Source organism: Vulpes vulpes, chromosome 4 (genome assembly GCF_048418805.1).
Source record: "Vulpes vulpes isolate BD-2025 chromosome 4, VulVul3, whole genome shotgun sequence".
NCBI classification, from domain to species: Eukaryota; Metazoa; Chordata; class Mammalia; order Carnivora; family Canidae; genus Vulpes; species Vulpes vulpes.
This window is the reverse complement of record NC_132783.1, coordinates 133,825,320-133,843,107: the sequence shown is the minus strand read 5'-3', so window position 1 is coordinate 133,843,107 and position 17,788 is coordinate 133,825,320. Positions and strand designations below refer to the sequence as shown.

General features: G+C 44.3%; 1 protein-coding gene across 1 annotated transcript in view; it reads right to left on the bottom strand.

Moving 5' to 3' along the window:
* Positions 1-267: 267 nt before the first annotated feature.
* MTMR12 (myotubularin related protein 12) overlaps positions 268-17,788 on the bottom strand; it is a 72,466-nt gene continuing 54,945 nt past the window's right edge. Inside the window, exons 10-16 of the mRNA XM_072757141.1 lie at positions 16,691-16,815; positions 14,738-14,816; positions 13,374-13,444; positions 10,334-10,506; positions 7,750-7,917; positions 6,242-6,403; positions 268-3,193 (exon numbers count right to left, since the gene is read on the bottom strand). Of these exons, the coding sequence (XP_072613242.1) occupies positions 2,624-3,193; positions 6,242-6,403; positions 7,750-7,917; positions 10,334-10,506; positions 13,374-13,444; positions 14,738-14,816; positions 16,691-16,815 (1,348 nt within the window). The 3' untranslated portion in view covers positions 268-2,623. The remainder of the gene's footprint in view (positions 3,194-6,241; positions 6,404-7,749; positions 7,918-10,333; positions 10,507-13,373; positions 13,445-14,737; positions 14,817-16,690; positions 16,816-17,788) is intronic.

The window sequence follows — 17,788 nt, the reverse complement described above, 5'->3', positions numbered from 1 at the left end:
AGAGAAGAAAAAGAAAAAGAAAAAGAAAAAGAAAAAGAAAAAGAAAAAGAAAAAGAAAAAAAAAAGAAAAAGAAAAAATTGTATGCTCTGACTGAGCCAGGCAGGAGCCCCTAAAATTTTAAATATTTATTAGGTTGTTGGTTTCCTACCACCAGCCAACCAATCAACTCAACCCAACACACACACACACACACACACACACACACACACACACACACAGAATGAACAAAATTATCCTACATTATATAAACCACATTGAAAGCAGTATTGCTTGTAAATTGTGCTTTAATTTCTGCAATCAGATATGATGCAGTGAGATATAAGTATAAACTTTCATTGTACATTGGGAAAATAAAAAGCACATTTATACAGATAAAGCCCAACAGCTTATTCCCTTACAAAAAAAAAGGTTTTGAATGTTTTTAAAGCTAATTCATCTTCAGTGTAAAAACTTGGAGGTATAAACAAACTCAAGATATTATATACAGTAAATTAATGTACATTTCCAAACTTGCACAGTGCAGCATTTTAAACAAAGTATAGGTCTCATTTCAGCTTTTACTGTTAAGCATAATCCATATCTCAATCTTGAATATAAATGTCACAATATATAAACCCACTGAGAATTCTGTACACAAATACAAGTTTATAGAAATCTGATTTCAAATATAAATACATAAATTGTCATGACCTCACATGTTACAACAGCTTATTTTTCTATTGTAATTAAAAAAAAATCATAGAAAAATATTTCAATGCACATTCAACTGCTATGACAAGGGCCATGACCTTGTGCCTTTGAACCATACTTTGTGGAGTGTAAAGCATCACACCGGGCATTTTTGGAATGAAAATTGCTAAGGTTCTAAGATTGAAGAGGCTACTGTATAAATATTCACGTTATAATATGGTAACAAAAATAGTTAGCTCCATAGTGTATCAGGGAGGCAGTGGGGCAGAGAAGTGGAGGTTAGTGCTAGTTTAGGAAGGCCCACAGAGCGCATGTTAAGGTAGCTAATGAACTAGTATATTTTAAAAATCCCTACTGCAAGCCTAACACTGAACTCACTAGTGAGACGCTTAAGGCAACAAGACCGGACATGTGTTTAGCCCCCAATGCCCGAGTCCTGCCCTCTCCTCAACCTCTGTCATTTTAATAGACCAACCTGGCTCATGTGTCAACACAAATGGGGAGAAGAGTAAAGCAATTTCTTCTACGTACAAAAAGACGATTCAGTGCAAACTGAGAAACTTCTTTGTCAATAGTTTGAAAATTTCTTATTGCCCTCAAGCAACTGAACTTTTTCTAAACATGTAACATTCAAATTGGGATCTATACTGGAGAGCAAATGTATATAAAAGGCAAACATTCAATTTGAGACATTCCAACATTAGCTTCCCCCTTTCCTTTTGTGGGATTTAACAGGGTTCCACTGAGAAAAAACAAAAACAAAAAACTGGTCCTTAAAAGTGTACTTTCCTGCATTTAAAAATATATATATACCATTTAGACAGCAGATCCAAGGTTACCAGGCATAATCAAGTTTCTTCTATGGCTTTAAAATCATTGAGGTACTAAGGAGAACCATCACTTCTGATATTTCTGCTTAATGGCTTCCTTCTGAAAGCCACGTTCCGAAGTGATCCTGCTCACATATGTGCGGTTAGAGACTCGGGGAGACCGCGTGAGGGTTGCTGCAGAGGGCCGCCGTCACAAATGTCCCCAAGCCTCGGCACACTGTTAGAAAAAGGCAAAGCACTTTCAAACACTGAAGAAGCTCCATAAGAATGGAAGCTCCTTCGGGCAAAGGGATTCCCCCAGTTTAACCAACAGATTTAGCAGCAAGATCCTGGGACTCTGCGCACCATGGCAGGGAGCATGGGGGGACGGCAGCGAGGGGTCCGGAGTGGGCAGAGGGAGACCTGGAGCTGTCGGCACACAGAAAGGGCAGCGTGGTTGGTTGGCTAGCTCACCAGCCCCACACAAAGTGACACAGTCTATGCAGGGGGAGGGACGGCTGGAAATGTCAGGATGGGTGACATGAGTGGAATTTCCCCAGCTTTTCTCCGGCAAGAGGATAGAGAAAGGAAAAATGCTAGGGTTTAAATGAATGCCATTCATCTGAATATCTCTACGTGAGTCTTTCAATTTGCCATACACACATCAGATAAAGCTGAACTTGCTCCGAAGTAAGATGGGTAGCAAGATACACACTGTTCCCAATGACTGGATAAATTATCTTGGCACAGAAAAGATCTGAAGAAAATATTGAGTCCAAGAATGTGTGACCAAAGCCCTTTCTAGTAGTAAACCAGCCACCGCAGGTTCTGTATAATACGCATCAGACAATGGCCACAGTTCGATTATGGGTCAAGTAGTAATTCCTTTCAATTAATAATACTAGAGATCCGGTTTTAATTGCATAGTCTTTCAGGAGCATAAAAACATGAGAACCAGCTCTTTTCCTGAAGCTCCGGGCTTCCTGCTCCAGAGCCCTGGACAAATGCCTCCCTGCCTGCTGCAGTGGTAAGCTGCAGTGTGACCCACTCATCCAGAGAGCAAAGGGGTTCAATACCTGTCCCAACCCTCAACGTCCCTCCTTCATGACCACTGAGTGGACAATCACACGTCTCCTAGATCCACAAACTCATCTTCTCGTTTGGCCAGATCATCTTCATCACCCAGGGCTTTCCAGCCACTCGTGGGAAGGACCGGTTTTGAGGAGTGTCGCTGCAGCAGAGCGAAAGGAAACAAAGAGGACAAGCGGGCCGAGCTCCTCAGCAACGAGGGGCCCTCTGCCGGGAGGGCCCCCTGGCTGTGGTGTCTCTCCTCGATCTTCTCTTGTAAGCGCTCTACCTCCTCCATCATTTCCAAGAGTTTGTTCATGGTGGCCACTCTACCACCACCCAGGATTTGGGCTTCTGGAATCCAGCGCAGGTAGCGCTGGGCCCAGACTTTGATTTCTGGCCCCTCGATGTGAGGCAGCAGCAGTCCGTGGTAGTCGGTGGGCTTGCTGTGCCAGTTGTCATAGAACTCTCGAAAATTGTCTTGCAGCTCATCAGAAGAATTAATTAATTTGCTAATTCTCTTGCCCAGAAGGTTTTTAATTAAATGATCTGTTTCTTCCCTGAAAAATCCTCTTTTGGGAGATGATTTAGATTGAGTGAGTGGTAGAGACAGTTGTCGTTGATGCTTTGAGAGAACACACAAATAGAAATCTCTGGTTAGCCTGAGAGCAGTTACAAATCATACCTTTCAAAGGAAAAAAAAGGTGGGAGTGGGGGGCACATAATCCTGCTTTAACAAGAGTCACGAGAAATCAGAACTGCCATGTGAATGAAGAGTCATTAAAAAGCAGTAACATGGCTTGGCGGGCAGGGGGCCTTGTTTATTCCATGATGCAAATGTTAGATGCACATTGTGTTTATAAACAAATGGGTGAAACCAGGCACAAAAGGAACTGTGCAGAAAGGTGAGCTGTGACAGGAAGAGAAGCTTTCTACTCCCTCCTCTCTGGGCAGGGGCACGCTAAGTACTCTTGAAGAACAAGCTTTAAAAAAAAAAAAAAAAAAAGAAAGAAAAAAGAACAAGCTTAACTCAAGATGGACCTCCAGTTTAGGGGGTTCTGAATGTGAGGCCTATTCATTTTTTGAAGAGAGCAAAATGTTTCTTCTTTGAGAAAGCTTTGAACACCTGGGAGGAAGAAGTGCTGACTACCTGCAGATCTTGTGGCTTCAATGAACCATGTTTGTAGGTTGTCAGGCATCCAGTGGGAGTTTAGGCTTATGTCACAGAGATTCTTTTGGACAAAGAGATAGGTGGGAGCAGAAGGAATCTGAGGAACTGGCTAAGTGGGCCAGATGTTCTCACCTGACAAGCTGCCCAGGGCAGAAAACGTGACAGCATTTACATTATTTCCCTCCTCAGTAATTCTACCTGCAGCCAAAGCAAGGTGTTCTAAACTGAGGAGCACCAGGAAGGGGCTGTGAAGATGGGTAAGGAGGTAAAAGGTTACAAGGACCCCTGGGGCCCAACGGAGAGGTCAGCAATGTGGGGAGACACATTTCTACCCAGCTCTTTTGCTCCTGAGGTGTTCGTTTGAAATAAGAACAGTCATGAGTTTTATGGGCAGGCTAGCCCTACAACTCTCTAATATATTCCTGCACTGGTTCTTCCTTGTGGAGGGGAAAAAAAAAAAAGCATCCTTTATTACGGAATATAGAGTAACAACAAAAATATAAAGAAGAAAAGCGAAACCACCCACAATGCCACAACTGAGAGCTGACCAGGACTTCTGCCTTTCAGGCTGTGGACAAGAGAGCTGAAGGCCAGGAGTCAGCAGCTCGGCCTCTCTCCTCCCCAGGGACCAAGGGGAATTAGTCTGGGCTGGGGACCGCGGAAGGCAGGTGGAAGCTAACAGCCGCTACATGTTTACTGCCTGCCACGTTCTGTGCTCAGTGCTTTACATGCATGGACTCGGCCAATTCTCGGAGTCGCTGTTACTGCCCCGTTTTACCAATGAGGAAACTAAGGGGCAGAGGTTAGGAATACACAAAGACCCAGCTAGAAAGTGCTGAAGGTCGTTTTACACACAATCAGTCTGGCTCCAGAGACTGGGCTCTTAACAGAATTTCAGTTGTCTTGGAAGCCCCTACCCTCAACCCCTAAGCGAACAGTGGGTTCGAGAAGGGCAGGGTGGCAGTGGCATGCCTGGTCGAGGCTGAGGGTTGAGGTTGAGACTGCAAGCCCGAGCAGGCCCCACAGCATCGAACAGTAATTAAAAAGGAGTGCTTCATGCTGGTCAGCCACAGCCTCTTTAGTTTCTACAGAACTTCTCCAAGGCCATTGGCCCACTAGCAAGGGGCCCTAAGCTCAACACATGATGTCCTAACACAAAGGCTTCAAAGTTCCTTGTTGCCCCAGCCCCAGGTCTGCTGTAGCCAATACAACCTGAGATTCTCCACCACTGTGGCTTAAACCTCTTGCACCAGTCAGCTCCTGGAGCCTAGGCCATCTGCTCCTGATTACGAGAAGGGACACTCAGAAAAACTGGATCTGAGTACAAAAATGAAATCCAGTCATCCAAAGGGGAGCCTCAGTTTCCTCCCATGCAAAATAAGGGATTAGGCCTCGCTGTCTCTGAGGTTCCACGCCTCTCGGGCCCAGCACAGTTCTGTAATCCTGAACAGGTGAGAAGTGTGCATGCAGCCACCAGGGGGCACAGCGCACCGAGGAAAAACTGACCTCAGGCCAAGCTGTTCCGGGGCTCAGGACAGTTCTGGTCCAGCTGGCAGGCAAGAGACTAACCTGGGAGGGGAAACATCCACCCTGGCCCTGAGGACCCTTGAAAGAGTAAAGCAACAGTTCTAAGTTGTTCAGCAACTGGCATCATCTGCAAATGCAGGGGTTAGTTCACCTGGCCGCCAAGCCTCTTTAGAATGGAGCACCCCCCACACCAGGACCGGCCAGACTCCCTGGACAGCAGGTGGGATCAGAAGTAGGGCAGTGGAAGGCAGAGATACACACTGACTTGGGATTCACCACCACCGCTTTCCTTTGTGGCGTCTGGTGGGGGGGAAACTCTGGGCCAGGAGACAGAGCTAGGAGATGCCATGGAAATTGTTTATCCTTTAAGGACTTTTTTTTTCATACCTAGTACAATCAGTAATAAGTATATGAAGGGACATCCAAATAATGTGACACTTTGGGTTAATGGCACAGGTCAGCAAATGACAGCCCATGGCCAAATCAGGCCTGGTGCCTATTGCTGTGACTACTGGACACCACCGTGCCCATGTGCTTATGTGCCATCTGTGGCTGCTCCTGTGCCACATCAACCTGGGGCGGGGGGAACTGTGCTAGACAGAGTATAGCTCTTAACAGAAAAAAACTGTAGCTGAATCTCATGAAGAAAGGTCTTGCTTTTGAAGACATGAGCCGGTACAGACAAAGCAAAACCCACAATCAATACTCCTTTTACCCTGCTAACCAGACTCAGGCAGTGGGTACACACCATCCGGTACAGCACAACTGCCTTGGCAGTGACATCCCCAGTGACAATCGGCAGATGGCCATGTTTCAGCAGGGGAAAGGCTGATGTACTGAAAGCAAAGGGTTCTCACAGGCCCTGACAGTTGGCAGCCCATGAGTCCTGACTTTGAGACTGGTTACGGAATCCATCTGTAACTTTTAACCTTACATACACAGGGATCTCTGAGCAGATAAAGGGGGTCACCTTACTTTGAAACGCATTCCTTTCCGCTGGCCTTTGTCCAGTTTTGGCTTTTCCACATAAAGAGGGTTTTTGAGCAACATCTGGGCTTTGGGTTCAAACTGTACAGACCAATCCCACACGGTGAGCAGATTCAAAGGCTTGCTTTGTGTATCCTGGTGTTCCCTACCCTGCCAAAACAAGCACAGGTCACGATGGCTTCCAGGGAAGGCTGAGGAAAGCGAACACACAATGCTGAGGGACGGGCCCCAGAAGGGGCACTCCTGACCGGAGACCAAACACTCATGGGTCCATTTTTAAAGGTTATGTATGGAGACAGAACATAAAGACTCTTAACTCGGGGAAACGAACTAGGGGTGGTGGAAGGGGAGGAGGGTGGGTGTTGGAGGGGAATGGGTGACGGGCACTGAGGTGGACACTTGACGGGTGAGCACTGGGTGTTTTTCTGTATGTTGGTAAATTGAACACCAATAAAAATTAATTAAAAAAAATAAAATATTAAATTAAAAAAAATAAATAAATAAAGGTTACGTATGGCTGTCAGTAGTTGTTCACTTAAGGTTCTGGGCAGGAAGGGAGAGAGGAAAGAAGGTCACATTACTTTCCAGTGGGCCACGTGCCAGCCACTGATAGGCACTTTCACGACAAACTTGTGAGGTCACTATTTCTCATATTTTATACTTGAGGAAACTGAGGCTCAGAAAACTGAATTAAACTGCCTAAGATCTTGATGCTGGTGGGTGACAGGCTGGGATTTGGAACTGGGGCTATGTGACCAGAGGTCCAGGTTCTGGGCCCCTTCACTGAGGAATTTGCTCCAAAGGGCCAGCTGAGGCAAACCTGGAGGCTGGCAGCATTAAGCTTGGTTAGAAAGTAAAACTCCCAGGAGCAAGGCCTCAAGAACGGCTAAAGGAGCTTCAGATGGCAAGTAAAAGTCTAGCTTCCCTGCTCTGCCTGTCTCTATTCTCTTCAGAGGAACTCCAGGCATCAGGTAAATGGAAGAGAAGCCTGGCCATCTTTACAAAGAACAACTTTTAATTTTCCATAATTCCCCAGCTCCAATACTTGCTCCCGGCTCCAATATTTGCTGTGTGGCCTTGGGCCAGTTTCTCATCCTCTCAGTGCCTCAGCTCCTCAGGGATAAGCATGTAGACCTCACAGGGGGCTCTGAAAATGATCAAAACCCAGAAAGCACCCAAAACAAGGCCCAGTATGTACTTAGTGTTCTAGAAATACATTTATCATCCAAACTACTGCAACTACTTGTGAGCCAGGGCTTCTTTAATACACAGGTTCCGAGGGGCGCCTGGGTGGCTCAGTCGGTTAAGCGTCTGCCTTTGGCTCTGGTCATAATCTTAGGGTCCTGGGATCGAGCTCTGTGTTGGACTCCCTGCTCAGTGGGGTGTCTGCTTCGCCCTCTGCCCCACCCCCACCTTGTGCGCACATTCTCTCTCTGTCAAATAAATAAATAAAATCTTTTAAAAAAAATACACAGGTTCCTAAGAGGGACTCTTACCATGTTAATATCTTTTTGATGAGGCGAATTGAAGAAGAAGGTGCTAAAAATAGGTAAGTATAGACTATCTGACAAAACAGTCAAGTAAGTCTCCGTGAAATCAAATGCTGGGGGATGCTGGTGCACCAGCTGCCACACACAATCTAAGAACAGCAGGAACACGGGAACCTATGTGAAAACAAGATACATATTACTGAGTAGGCACTAAAAGTCCAGGGCCAGCTATCCTAAGGGGCAGCCATCTCAACAGTCGTACAATAACCATCTCTGAGCACTACCTTCTCTGGGTAACAGAGTAGACTCCGCCTCAGTCAAAGCAATGGATATGCTCAACTGAAGTCACATGCCTGTAGATTAATATCAGTATGTGGCAGTATTGATCTGTGTAAAAGACATTTCAAAGATGAAGTATGTAAAATCTATCGATTAAGCACTGACAGATGAACACTTGCAACTGATTTTGAGGATAGGGAACACTCGAACCCCAATTAAGTGAAACTGTTACCTCCCCACCAAAAGAGTTCCATTCTTCTCATTTGTAGATTGCCAAAAAACTGTACTCAAAATATTTTGTCAATATTCCTTTTTCCACCCCCACCACTGATGGTGCAGAAGAGATGAGAAACAAGGCAGAAGCAGCAAAGGTGAGTTTCTAAGCTTTTTTCACAAGTGTACAGATTTTTTTTTTTTTTTTGGCACAGATGTTTTTAACTGATAGCCTCGTTTATTAGCTAGCCAGAGGTGAGTCTGTAATGGTAGAGATAGTTTTCTAGGGTGCTTTGTTATTCACAAAGTATTTATCCTTCTGAGTTGCCAGTGATCCTATCAGTGGGTAAGACAAGCCAGGTCACAGTCTCTCCCTTATGGAGGCTGCTGAGACCTCATGCAGCTAAGAGAGACAGGAGTTGGGAATCCAGTTTATGAATCAAATCCAGGGCTGTACCAATTATATCACAAAGCAGACCACCCAATTTTCCTTTAAGACTCCAATATGGTGTCAACTAAAGTATAAAAATACAATTTAAAAAATTTAAGAGACTGGGGCACCTGAGTGCCCAGTCAGTTAAGCAACTGACTTAGTTTCAGCTCATTTCATAGTTTCATGGTTCGTGGGATCAAGACCCACGTGAGGCTCCCTGCTCAGTGCAGAGTCATGCTCACTCTTTCTCTCTCTGCGCCCCCACCCAAATAAATCTTTAAAAAAATAAAAATAACTTAAAAAATTTTGTAATGAAAATAAGTTTTAAAAATTTAAGAAATGAAATAAAAGTGGCCACATATTAGAAGAAAAAAGAAAAATCAACAACTCCAACATGTTGATGTTGAGATGCTAAGAAATGTTTATATAACAACTTTCACCCCTCATTTTTCTGCTCAACAAAGCATTTAAACAGAGTGGAAAATATCTGAACCTTATTGTAGAATCAGGAAAATGGGCTCGGAAAGTTTGGACAACTTCTCCAAAGGCTGGGTGAAAGCAGATCAGACTGGATGGGCTCTTGGGCTTACATTCCCCTGGATGTGGTACCTGTCAGTCCTCACTTTCTTGAGATATCCAAAACCTACTCTTCTCGACAAAGTATCTGCTCTCTCTGCCCATCATGTTATTTGAGTCCCACTAACCTTGCCAAGTTCCTCAGAAAGGCAAAGTCCATTCCAAGACTGAAAATTGTGATTTCCCTTTAGCCTGATGGGACACAGATGAGCAGAGACCAGGCCTGAAAGAAACCTCAAGGCCTAGCTAGAGAAGCTGGGGGTCTTCCAGGAACACACCAAGACGTGGAGGGCAGGAGCCATGGGTTCTCCATTCCCATAGCATGCTACGCCAGGCTGTTCCCCACCACAAGCAGATGTTTATTATCTAGAGTAAGAGCACCAGGAATCCTGCTTCTAGAATACGGGAACTTCGCAGGTGACTTAATTAAAGAAAGTTCACCTGTTTTCATTTTCCCTTCCACAGTCATTAATAATGCAGCCAAAGGAGTTTGCACAGCTGCAGCTGAGATAAGTACACCACAATCTGGGAAGGCTAAGGGGCCTAAACAACAGTGCTAACTTTCCGATGCCTAGAATTCAGGGTCCGGGCGTGGAGCAATTCACATGGCCAGAAGCAGAAGAGTGGTGTACACAGTGGACACACACCGCCAAGGAGGTCCTGGTAACGGATGGCATTAACTAACCCCATGCTTTAGTCTAAAAAGATTTATGTACTAGTATATATTTTCTGTAAGAAACTTGTATACTGGATATTCATTTTTTTTTGCAAAGCCTAATTTAACAGAAACTGTGGGAGTCTCTCTGAATTCATTCTTAAGGTTTATAAATCAATGTTATTCCCACCATGAAATAAATATCCACCCTTGGTGTACACAATTTAGAAGAGAGGGATCTGAATATGCTTACTAACCTCCCTTTCCTTGGGGAAGGGTTTCAATACTGCTTAAAGAATTCAGAATCCTCAGACAGTAAGGGGAACACAGCCTCCCTAACACGCCCATAGGCACACACTCTGCAAGCAGTAACCCTCCATGTGAAGGTGAGTACTAAGTAAGAGACCAGGCACTTCTGTGAGGTGGACACTCACCTCTTCTTTGTCACTTTGACGGAGGTGGTTGCAGCGATCCAGGAAACAGTGGCCGCCCATGATCCACTCCTTCTGGACGAGGCTCTGGAAACCAACCCTGGTTCTGCAGTGGGGGTCCATCATCACTTGTACCAGAGAGGAAATGAGGCAGCAGAGGTCCGAAGCGTTCTCCTCTGGGAGGGGCCCCAGCGCCAGCAGAGAGAGGCAGGAGAGCATGACATTACTAAGCTGCAAAGAGCACTCGCACCCAGCAGCCCTGGTGGCCCAGCAGTTTAGCGCTGCCTTCAGCCCAGGGCCTGATCCTGGAGACCAGGGATCGAGTCCCACATCAGGCTCCCGGCACGGAGCCTGCTTCTCCTCCCTCTGTCTCTCTGTCTGTCATAAATAAGTAAAATCTTTTTTTTTTTTTTTTTTTTAAAGAGCACTCACACCCGCACAATTAAGAGCAGGGCTCCCCAAACCAGGGATCCCTGGGTGGTGCAGCGGTTTGGCGCCTGCCTTTGGCCCAGGGCGCGATCCTAGAGACCCAGGATCGAATCCCACGTCAGGCGCCCGGTGCATGGAGCCTGCTTCTCCCTTTGTGTCTCTGCCTCTCTCTCTCTCTGTGTGTGACTATCATAAATAAAAAAAAATAAAAATTAAAAAAAGAGCAGGGCTCCCCAAACCAAAGTCTGCCCACTACTGGCAGGTAAGCCCTACTTCCCTGGAGGCAAGGGCCAGCGGGAAACAAGGCAGTGTTTTCAGACTGAGAGACAAACCGCTCTGGCCAGACTCATACAGGTTCCGGCAAACTCTGGCACTAAGCATGGATCTGCTAACAAAATGAATAAAATGCGGCCTGCCAAATCCCCTGTCAGCACGGGGCATCCTGGGGTGCCACACAATGAGAGCAGAACCATCCACATGATGGGGGGGTCTTCTGGGCCTCACAGACCAGCTCAACCTCTTTCAGCTGCTGTGTCAAAGCAAGAAGTCCTCACCGGACCCACTGTTCCAAGACGCAGCTGCTTCTCAGACTCGGCTCAGGGCTCCTTTCTGCCATTCCCGATTTCTCCATTGCCTCTACTCTAGAGGAAATTTAAGATCTCTGGATCCCTAATTCCCACCTCCACAATTCTCTCTGCTTCGGGCTGAGAGCACAGAGGTGCCTGCTGCCCTTTGTGTCACCCAGAGGAGAAACACCTTTGGGTCCACCTCCACGCACCCACCCCTGAGCACACCCCGTACAAAAGCCTGGATGACAAAAATTCTGCTCACACGCTTGCTTCATGTGCATTCATGACTCACAGCAAATGAAAGCATACTACCATCCATGAACCTGCCTTAGAATTTTCAGATCCTAAAAGGTAGGGTCTACACCCCCGTGGTTTCCTCTTTACAAAAAGAAGTACAACTCAAGTTGCTATTTAAAAATGTCCATGAGGATGACGTGCTAGTAGCAGTGCACTTAGAGAAACTTGAGAATGAGTTAGTAAGTAGGTAAGGTGTTTCCACTGTGAAAACTCTTTCATTCTGACCCTGTAACTGCGAGGCACGGTTTACAATCCAGGCTTATGCTTGTGCTTCTCTTTCTCTTCTAAAAGACAAGTCTAAACTAAGGGAACATGTGGATTTAAAAGAACCAGAGTTTGGTCTATGGGGTGCTACTGGTTTTTGAAACAAGTTTCATTTTTAAGTGGATCTTCCTTCTTGCATCTGAAGCATATAAATAGTACATCATTAGTAACAGGAAGAGGGGCTAGAAAATGAGATTTCAGATGAGACAACTCAGTCATCCATCTGGGAGTGAGTGACTTCTCATACCTTAGCCAAAGATTCAGATTTCGTTTTATGGAACTCTCAGTGGTTCAGTCTGGCCCTGGGTACTTCTGCTCTCAGACTCCAATCTCTATCCTTCCTCCTTTGCACCAGTTACTCAGTACTCTGTTCTGCCACTGATGGGTAGGTATTTTTCAATTATGTGCTCAGGTCAACTCTCTCATTAGGCTGTAAACTTCTAGATGGCAGAATTATAGAACTCTGCACACGGCAGGTGCTCAATAAATGTCTTAAAATTGAAGTCAGTGAGCCAGTTTCAGGTGGAACAGAAGCCCCAGGCAGACTCATTTTCCAACCTGCCCACAGAGGCTAAATTTCAGCAGTCACAGAGTGTATCAGAGCAAGGCAAAAGCCTGAGGGGATCTACTGAATTGGAAGTGCAGTTTATAAGGAGCTGAAAATATTCTAAACAGCAAATATAATATTCTAGCGCAGATCTAACCAATTCCAGCCAGAGGCTTTAAATAAAAGCAGTTTGGGGACACCTGGGTGGCTCAGCGGTTGAGCATCTGCCTTTTGCTCAGGGCGTGATCCCGGAGTTCTGGGATCGAGTCCCGCATTGGGCTCCCTGCATGGAGCTTGCTTTTCCCTCTGCCTGTGTCTCTGCGTCTTTCTCTCTCTCTGAGTCTTTCATGAATAAATAAATAAAATCTTTAAAAATAAATTAAATAAATAAATAAATAAATAAATAAATAAATAAAAGCAGTTTATACCTATTTTTACACATTCTGAATGTTTATGTCCTGTCAGCATGTTAAGCATGTTAATTAAGCCCACTGAGGAAAAGGAAATCATGACCCACAAAGTTTCAAGGGCAACTGCACAAGGTTGTCAAACACAAAGGTATATAAAAATAACAGTTAAACCAGCCACAGGTTACTTTATAGAAAAGGAATTATCAAAAGATTTTAACTTCAACCAAGTTAATATAAAACAAAACCCAAAGCATTGGAAATGTGAGCTTTGGTGAAGATACCAAACAATTCCTTCTTGGGCTGCAAACAGATCTGCCAAGTTCTAAATGAAGTATTTATTTTTAAACCATAACACTGACCTCAAACACAAAGGATTCCAAGGTCAGGAGAGAAAAGAATGGGAGGGATTTCTACACAAGCTCACTCCTTTTATTAGACAATTCCAATTCCATAAAGCTGTGAGTACAGAAATTGAGTCTTGAGTGAAGGAAAATGAAAAACACTCTTTGTTGCTTTAAATATATTACCTAAAAGAAGAACGTTCATGTTTTGTGCTTCTAGACATTCTGTAATCTCTATTGCTTTTTTCAGGCAACGTCTAAATTAGAAAGAGACAAGAAAAGGGGTGTTAGTTCCTGATGGTTCCTCATCGAAACGATGAGAAGTTTAGAGACAGAAAACTGAAGACTAAGGGAGACAATCAATTTAAAATTGATGTTAAAATGTTCCCAGGTGACTTCTCAACTACAAACTCTTATTGAGAACTCACGCCTAAGTCTGGCCAGTGAGTCCCAGTAAGACCCGCCAATGCCCACATCGGAAATTGTGCCCCACACCACATCATTTAATTCAAGGTCACTTCCAAACATGTCAGTGTGGCTGATAAGATCCAATATGCCCAGAAATCTCTTTTGTCTCTCTCTCTACACACTATTCCTTTAACAGCTTTGACTTTTCTCGACTTATAACTAGGGGCTTCACATACGCTGTTGTCTGCCTGCAGCAGGGGTGCCTTCCTGGCGACTCTTCATTTGGTTAAAGATGCTCAACCTTCTCTACCTACCCCACATAATGAAGTGTTCTTTTCTGTATAACATTTATCACTGTTTACAATAATACATTCAAATTACGGGACAAAAAACAAAAACAAAAACACAAATTATGGGACATGCACCAGGCTCTTCAACAGGTAAGTGTTTGGAGGGCTGAGACTCCTTTTCACACACCTTATTGGCAGAACTGAGAGAGAGATTCCAGGCCAGGTCAAGGGAAGAATTCTTCTCTTTCCTCAAAAGAATCCTAGGGTTGGAGCTATTCTCACACCCCTGGTCACCATTCTGTTCTGTGCCTCCCTTCACCCTCTCTACTACTTAACAGCAACAGAGGGGAGCTATTCAAAATATGCAGTAGGGAAGGGAATGTAATTCTGTCTCCAGGAATCTCAATCTAATTCCCAACCCCAAAATGACTAATTGAGATTAATCATGAAATTATGAGAAAAATGATATTTTTTTTTCAACAGGTAATATACACGAGACACGTAATTCAGAAAGGAATTCAGTAAAAAATGAACATCCCTCCCCTTGGCAGTCCTGGTTCCTGCCTGGAGGCCAGGCCAGCTGCTTCGGTTAGGATCCTGGGTTGCCTTGCCCCTCCTCTGCAGTCTTTCCATGCCTCAGGTAGAGCCTACAGAGATCTCTTAGTGAGCAGTAGTATGTCCAAAAATTCAGATCAAATGAGCACAGAACACATAACATTTAAATCCAGCTGAGCCCTGAATAGAACATATGATCTAAGAACCATTAACTGTGAAATTTAAATTGTCAATTTGCTTTACTACTTTGAATCAGAGAACCACAAAATTCATGAGCAAAAGAACAGCTTAAAATACCTGATTATATCAAGCCAACTGCTATTTTCCAACAGAGAAAACCATTTTATATCTGTGTCCCAAAATTCCGTACTATTATCTGAAAAAAAAAAAAAAAAAGAGTAAGAAGTTAGGTCACTGTTCCCTGACACATCTGCCGCGCAAAATCCATGCTACCCAAGCCTGCTGTTCAGTCAGTCTCAGACCTGGACTGTAGAATCCAAGCACAGATCTCCGCTTTTAAGAAAAGGACATTTCCAGGGATCCCTGGGTGGTGCAGCGGTTTAGCGCCTGCCTTTGGCCCAGGGCGCGATCCTGGAGACCCAGGATCGAATCCCACGTCAGGCTCCTGGTGCATGGAGTCTGCTTCTCCCTCTGCCTATGTCTCTGCCTCTCTCTCTCTCTGCCTCTCTCTCTCTCTCTCTCTCTCTGTGTGTGTGTGTGTGTGTGTGACTATCATAAGTAAATAAAAAAATTAAAAAAAAAAAAAAAAAGAAAAGGACATTTCCAGACTTCGGCTTAAATGGTGTTTGAACTCTATGCCCCAGGAAGGAGGTAGCAGTCAAAAATGGATTTTTTGGATATCTGTTGCTCAAATAAAAAGTACCCCCCACAGTATGTCTATAAAGTCACAGTTTACCTTAGAACTCAACAGGGAGAATAACATGTTTTAGGCAGAAAATAGTGCCCTATACTGTTCCTACTAGTGATCTGGACTCAGCCGGCCAAAGGGAGACCTAGCTTCTGTTGAAACCCTAAATACACGAACACATTTTCCTTGCACGCTCCTACCCCTCATCCCCCGACCTTGATAGAGAGAGCCCTGCATTTCATGGATGTCTGATACATGTCAAAGCTGCAAACTCAAATCAGTGACAAGGCAGACGCTTCTCCAAGTCCTGGAAGATGAGGATGAAGTGTAGAAACACAGTCCTGCAACAGCTAGAGCAGAGACCACTTTACTTTTCAGGGATCCTTTTTATAGTCTGTTACTGGAGAAGTTTCTCTGAATGTGTAGAGCACCCAAAATTTAAGATTTGCAAAAAACAAACCAAAAAACCTACCTACCCCCCTCAAAAGACCCCCAAAACCAATGAACTAGTGCAATGTATCACTCTCTGCCAAGTCCCTGCTTTTTATAAATCTATTTTATAACACACAACGCAATGTGTTCTCATTAGAAGTGGACACTGCTGTTTCCCCAGGTATCGTATTCATCTTTATCTCAAATGTCTCCATAGTCAGTGCCTATGATGGAAATGCCATAAATGTTGGCTGAATGAATGAATCCTCAAATAGATGGAATTTGTTAGGCTATGAAATCCAAGTTAGGAAAAATTACCTGTAAGTGTGACTAATCTCAGGTGGTAATACAGACTCACTGAAGAACGAGAACAGGTAACTGAACAGGTTAACCAGGATTCCAGTCCTAAATTGTTCACAGTGGGCAGCCTGGGCAGGGAAGTGGGGGTGGCTGGGATGGGCATATTTCATTTCCTACACTGTCCATTTCTGCTTAATCAGAAGGAAAAAGAGATGTTTCCACTTAGGGTGGGGGTGGGAGGGTCCATTCAAAAAACCACCAATGAAAATAAACAGACCCTTCGTTTTTCGAAGTCACTGTGAGACAGCCTGTGAATGCCGGTATTGCAGAGTTACACAACTTTTAAAGGGAGAAGCCCGTGTTCATCTCTGGACACCTGGGGTGCTGGAGATGGAGACAGAAAAGAGGTGGGCCTGTGCTCATGGCCATGAAAAGGGGCAGGGAGGCAAAAGCCTGGAGAAAAATCGGGGGGCGGATGTGGGAACGACATGGCCCCTTGGCCACCAGTCCTCCATGCCATGACACCAACCCTCATGGCCAGGAGCCCCTGGTGCATACGGAGCCCAGGGAAAAGGTACCAACTTTCACCTGATCCACATGGCATGTTCTTCCCCATGTGACAGAAAGATTTTGCTCAGCATTCTTCTCACCTATCAGAAACAGCTGTTTAAATTTAGAGTATGCAGTCTGGATGTCCTGCAAGGACAGGAAGTTGGTTGACAGGTCTTCAGTTTTAACAATTTCATAGGGTGGCCTGTGGATGGTCTTGTAAATTCTAGGGATCAAAAAGTAACATGAGATTAGAAAAGTAGATGTGGAAAAAAAAAAAAAAAAAAGAAAAGTAGATGTGAATTAGAAATAGTTTATTTGTCCTGAGCACTTACAGGACTAGCATAGGACTGTCATTCCCAGTCAGCAAAGGAAGCATGTAGAGCACTTGCTGGCCCAAGATCATGAAGATTATAAACTGAAAGAGCCATGATTTGAACCTAAGGCAATATAACTTCAAAGTCTTCTTCTTTAAATAAAAATTAAAAAAAAATTTTAAAAGAAAGGGATCCCTGGGTGGCACAGCGGTTTAGCGCCTGCCTTTGGCCCAGGGCACGATCCTGGAGACCCGGGATCGAATCCCACATCGGGCTCCCGGTGCATGGAGCCTGCTTCTCCCTCTGCCTATGTCTCTGCCTCTCTCTCTCTCTCTCTCTCTCTCTCTCTCTGTGACTATCATAAATAAATAAAAATTTAAAAAAAATTTTTTTAAAAAGTCTTCTTCTTTTCTGTTTTTAATTTACCCACTTTGGGTTTTTTTTAATATTTTGAAATTTTTTTTTTAATATTTTGAAAATTTTCAAAAGTATTAAAGGACAGTGACATAGGCCATGAGCTAGATCTGACCAATGTTACCACTATAGCCATCATGCCACTACCCCCTAAATACTTTGGTGTGCATCTCTAGAAACAATGTGGTTGGCATTCTTAATGATTATGTTATACTGTTATCCTTTCAAAGTTTCATCTCTACACCCAGTGCGGGGCTTGAACTCATGACCCCAAGATCAAGAGTGGCATCCTCCACCAGCAAGCCAGCCACGTGTCCCTCCTTTCAAGGTTATTAAAAACAACCATTTTATGTGGTATTCTTGAGCATTAACTTAGCAGGTAAACAGGAGTGAATGTACTATTAAGAACTGTTCCCCTGCTTCTGGAAAAACAAGAACTAAGCTAATTGGTAACAATATGTAGACTAG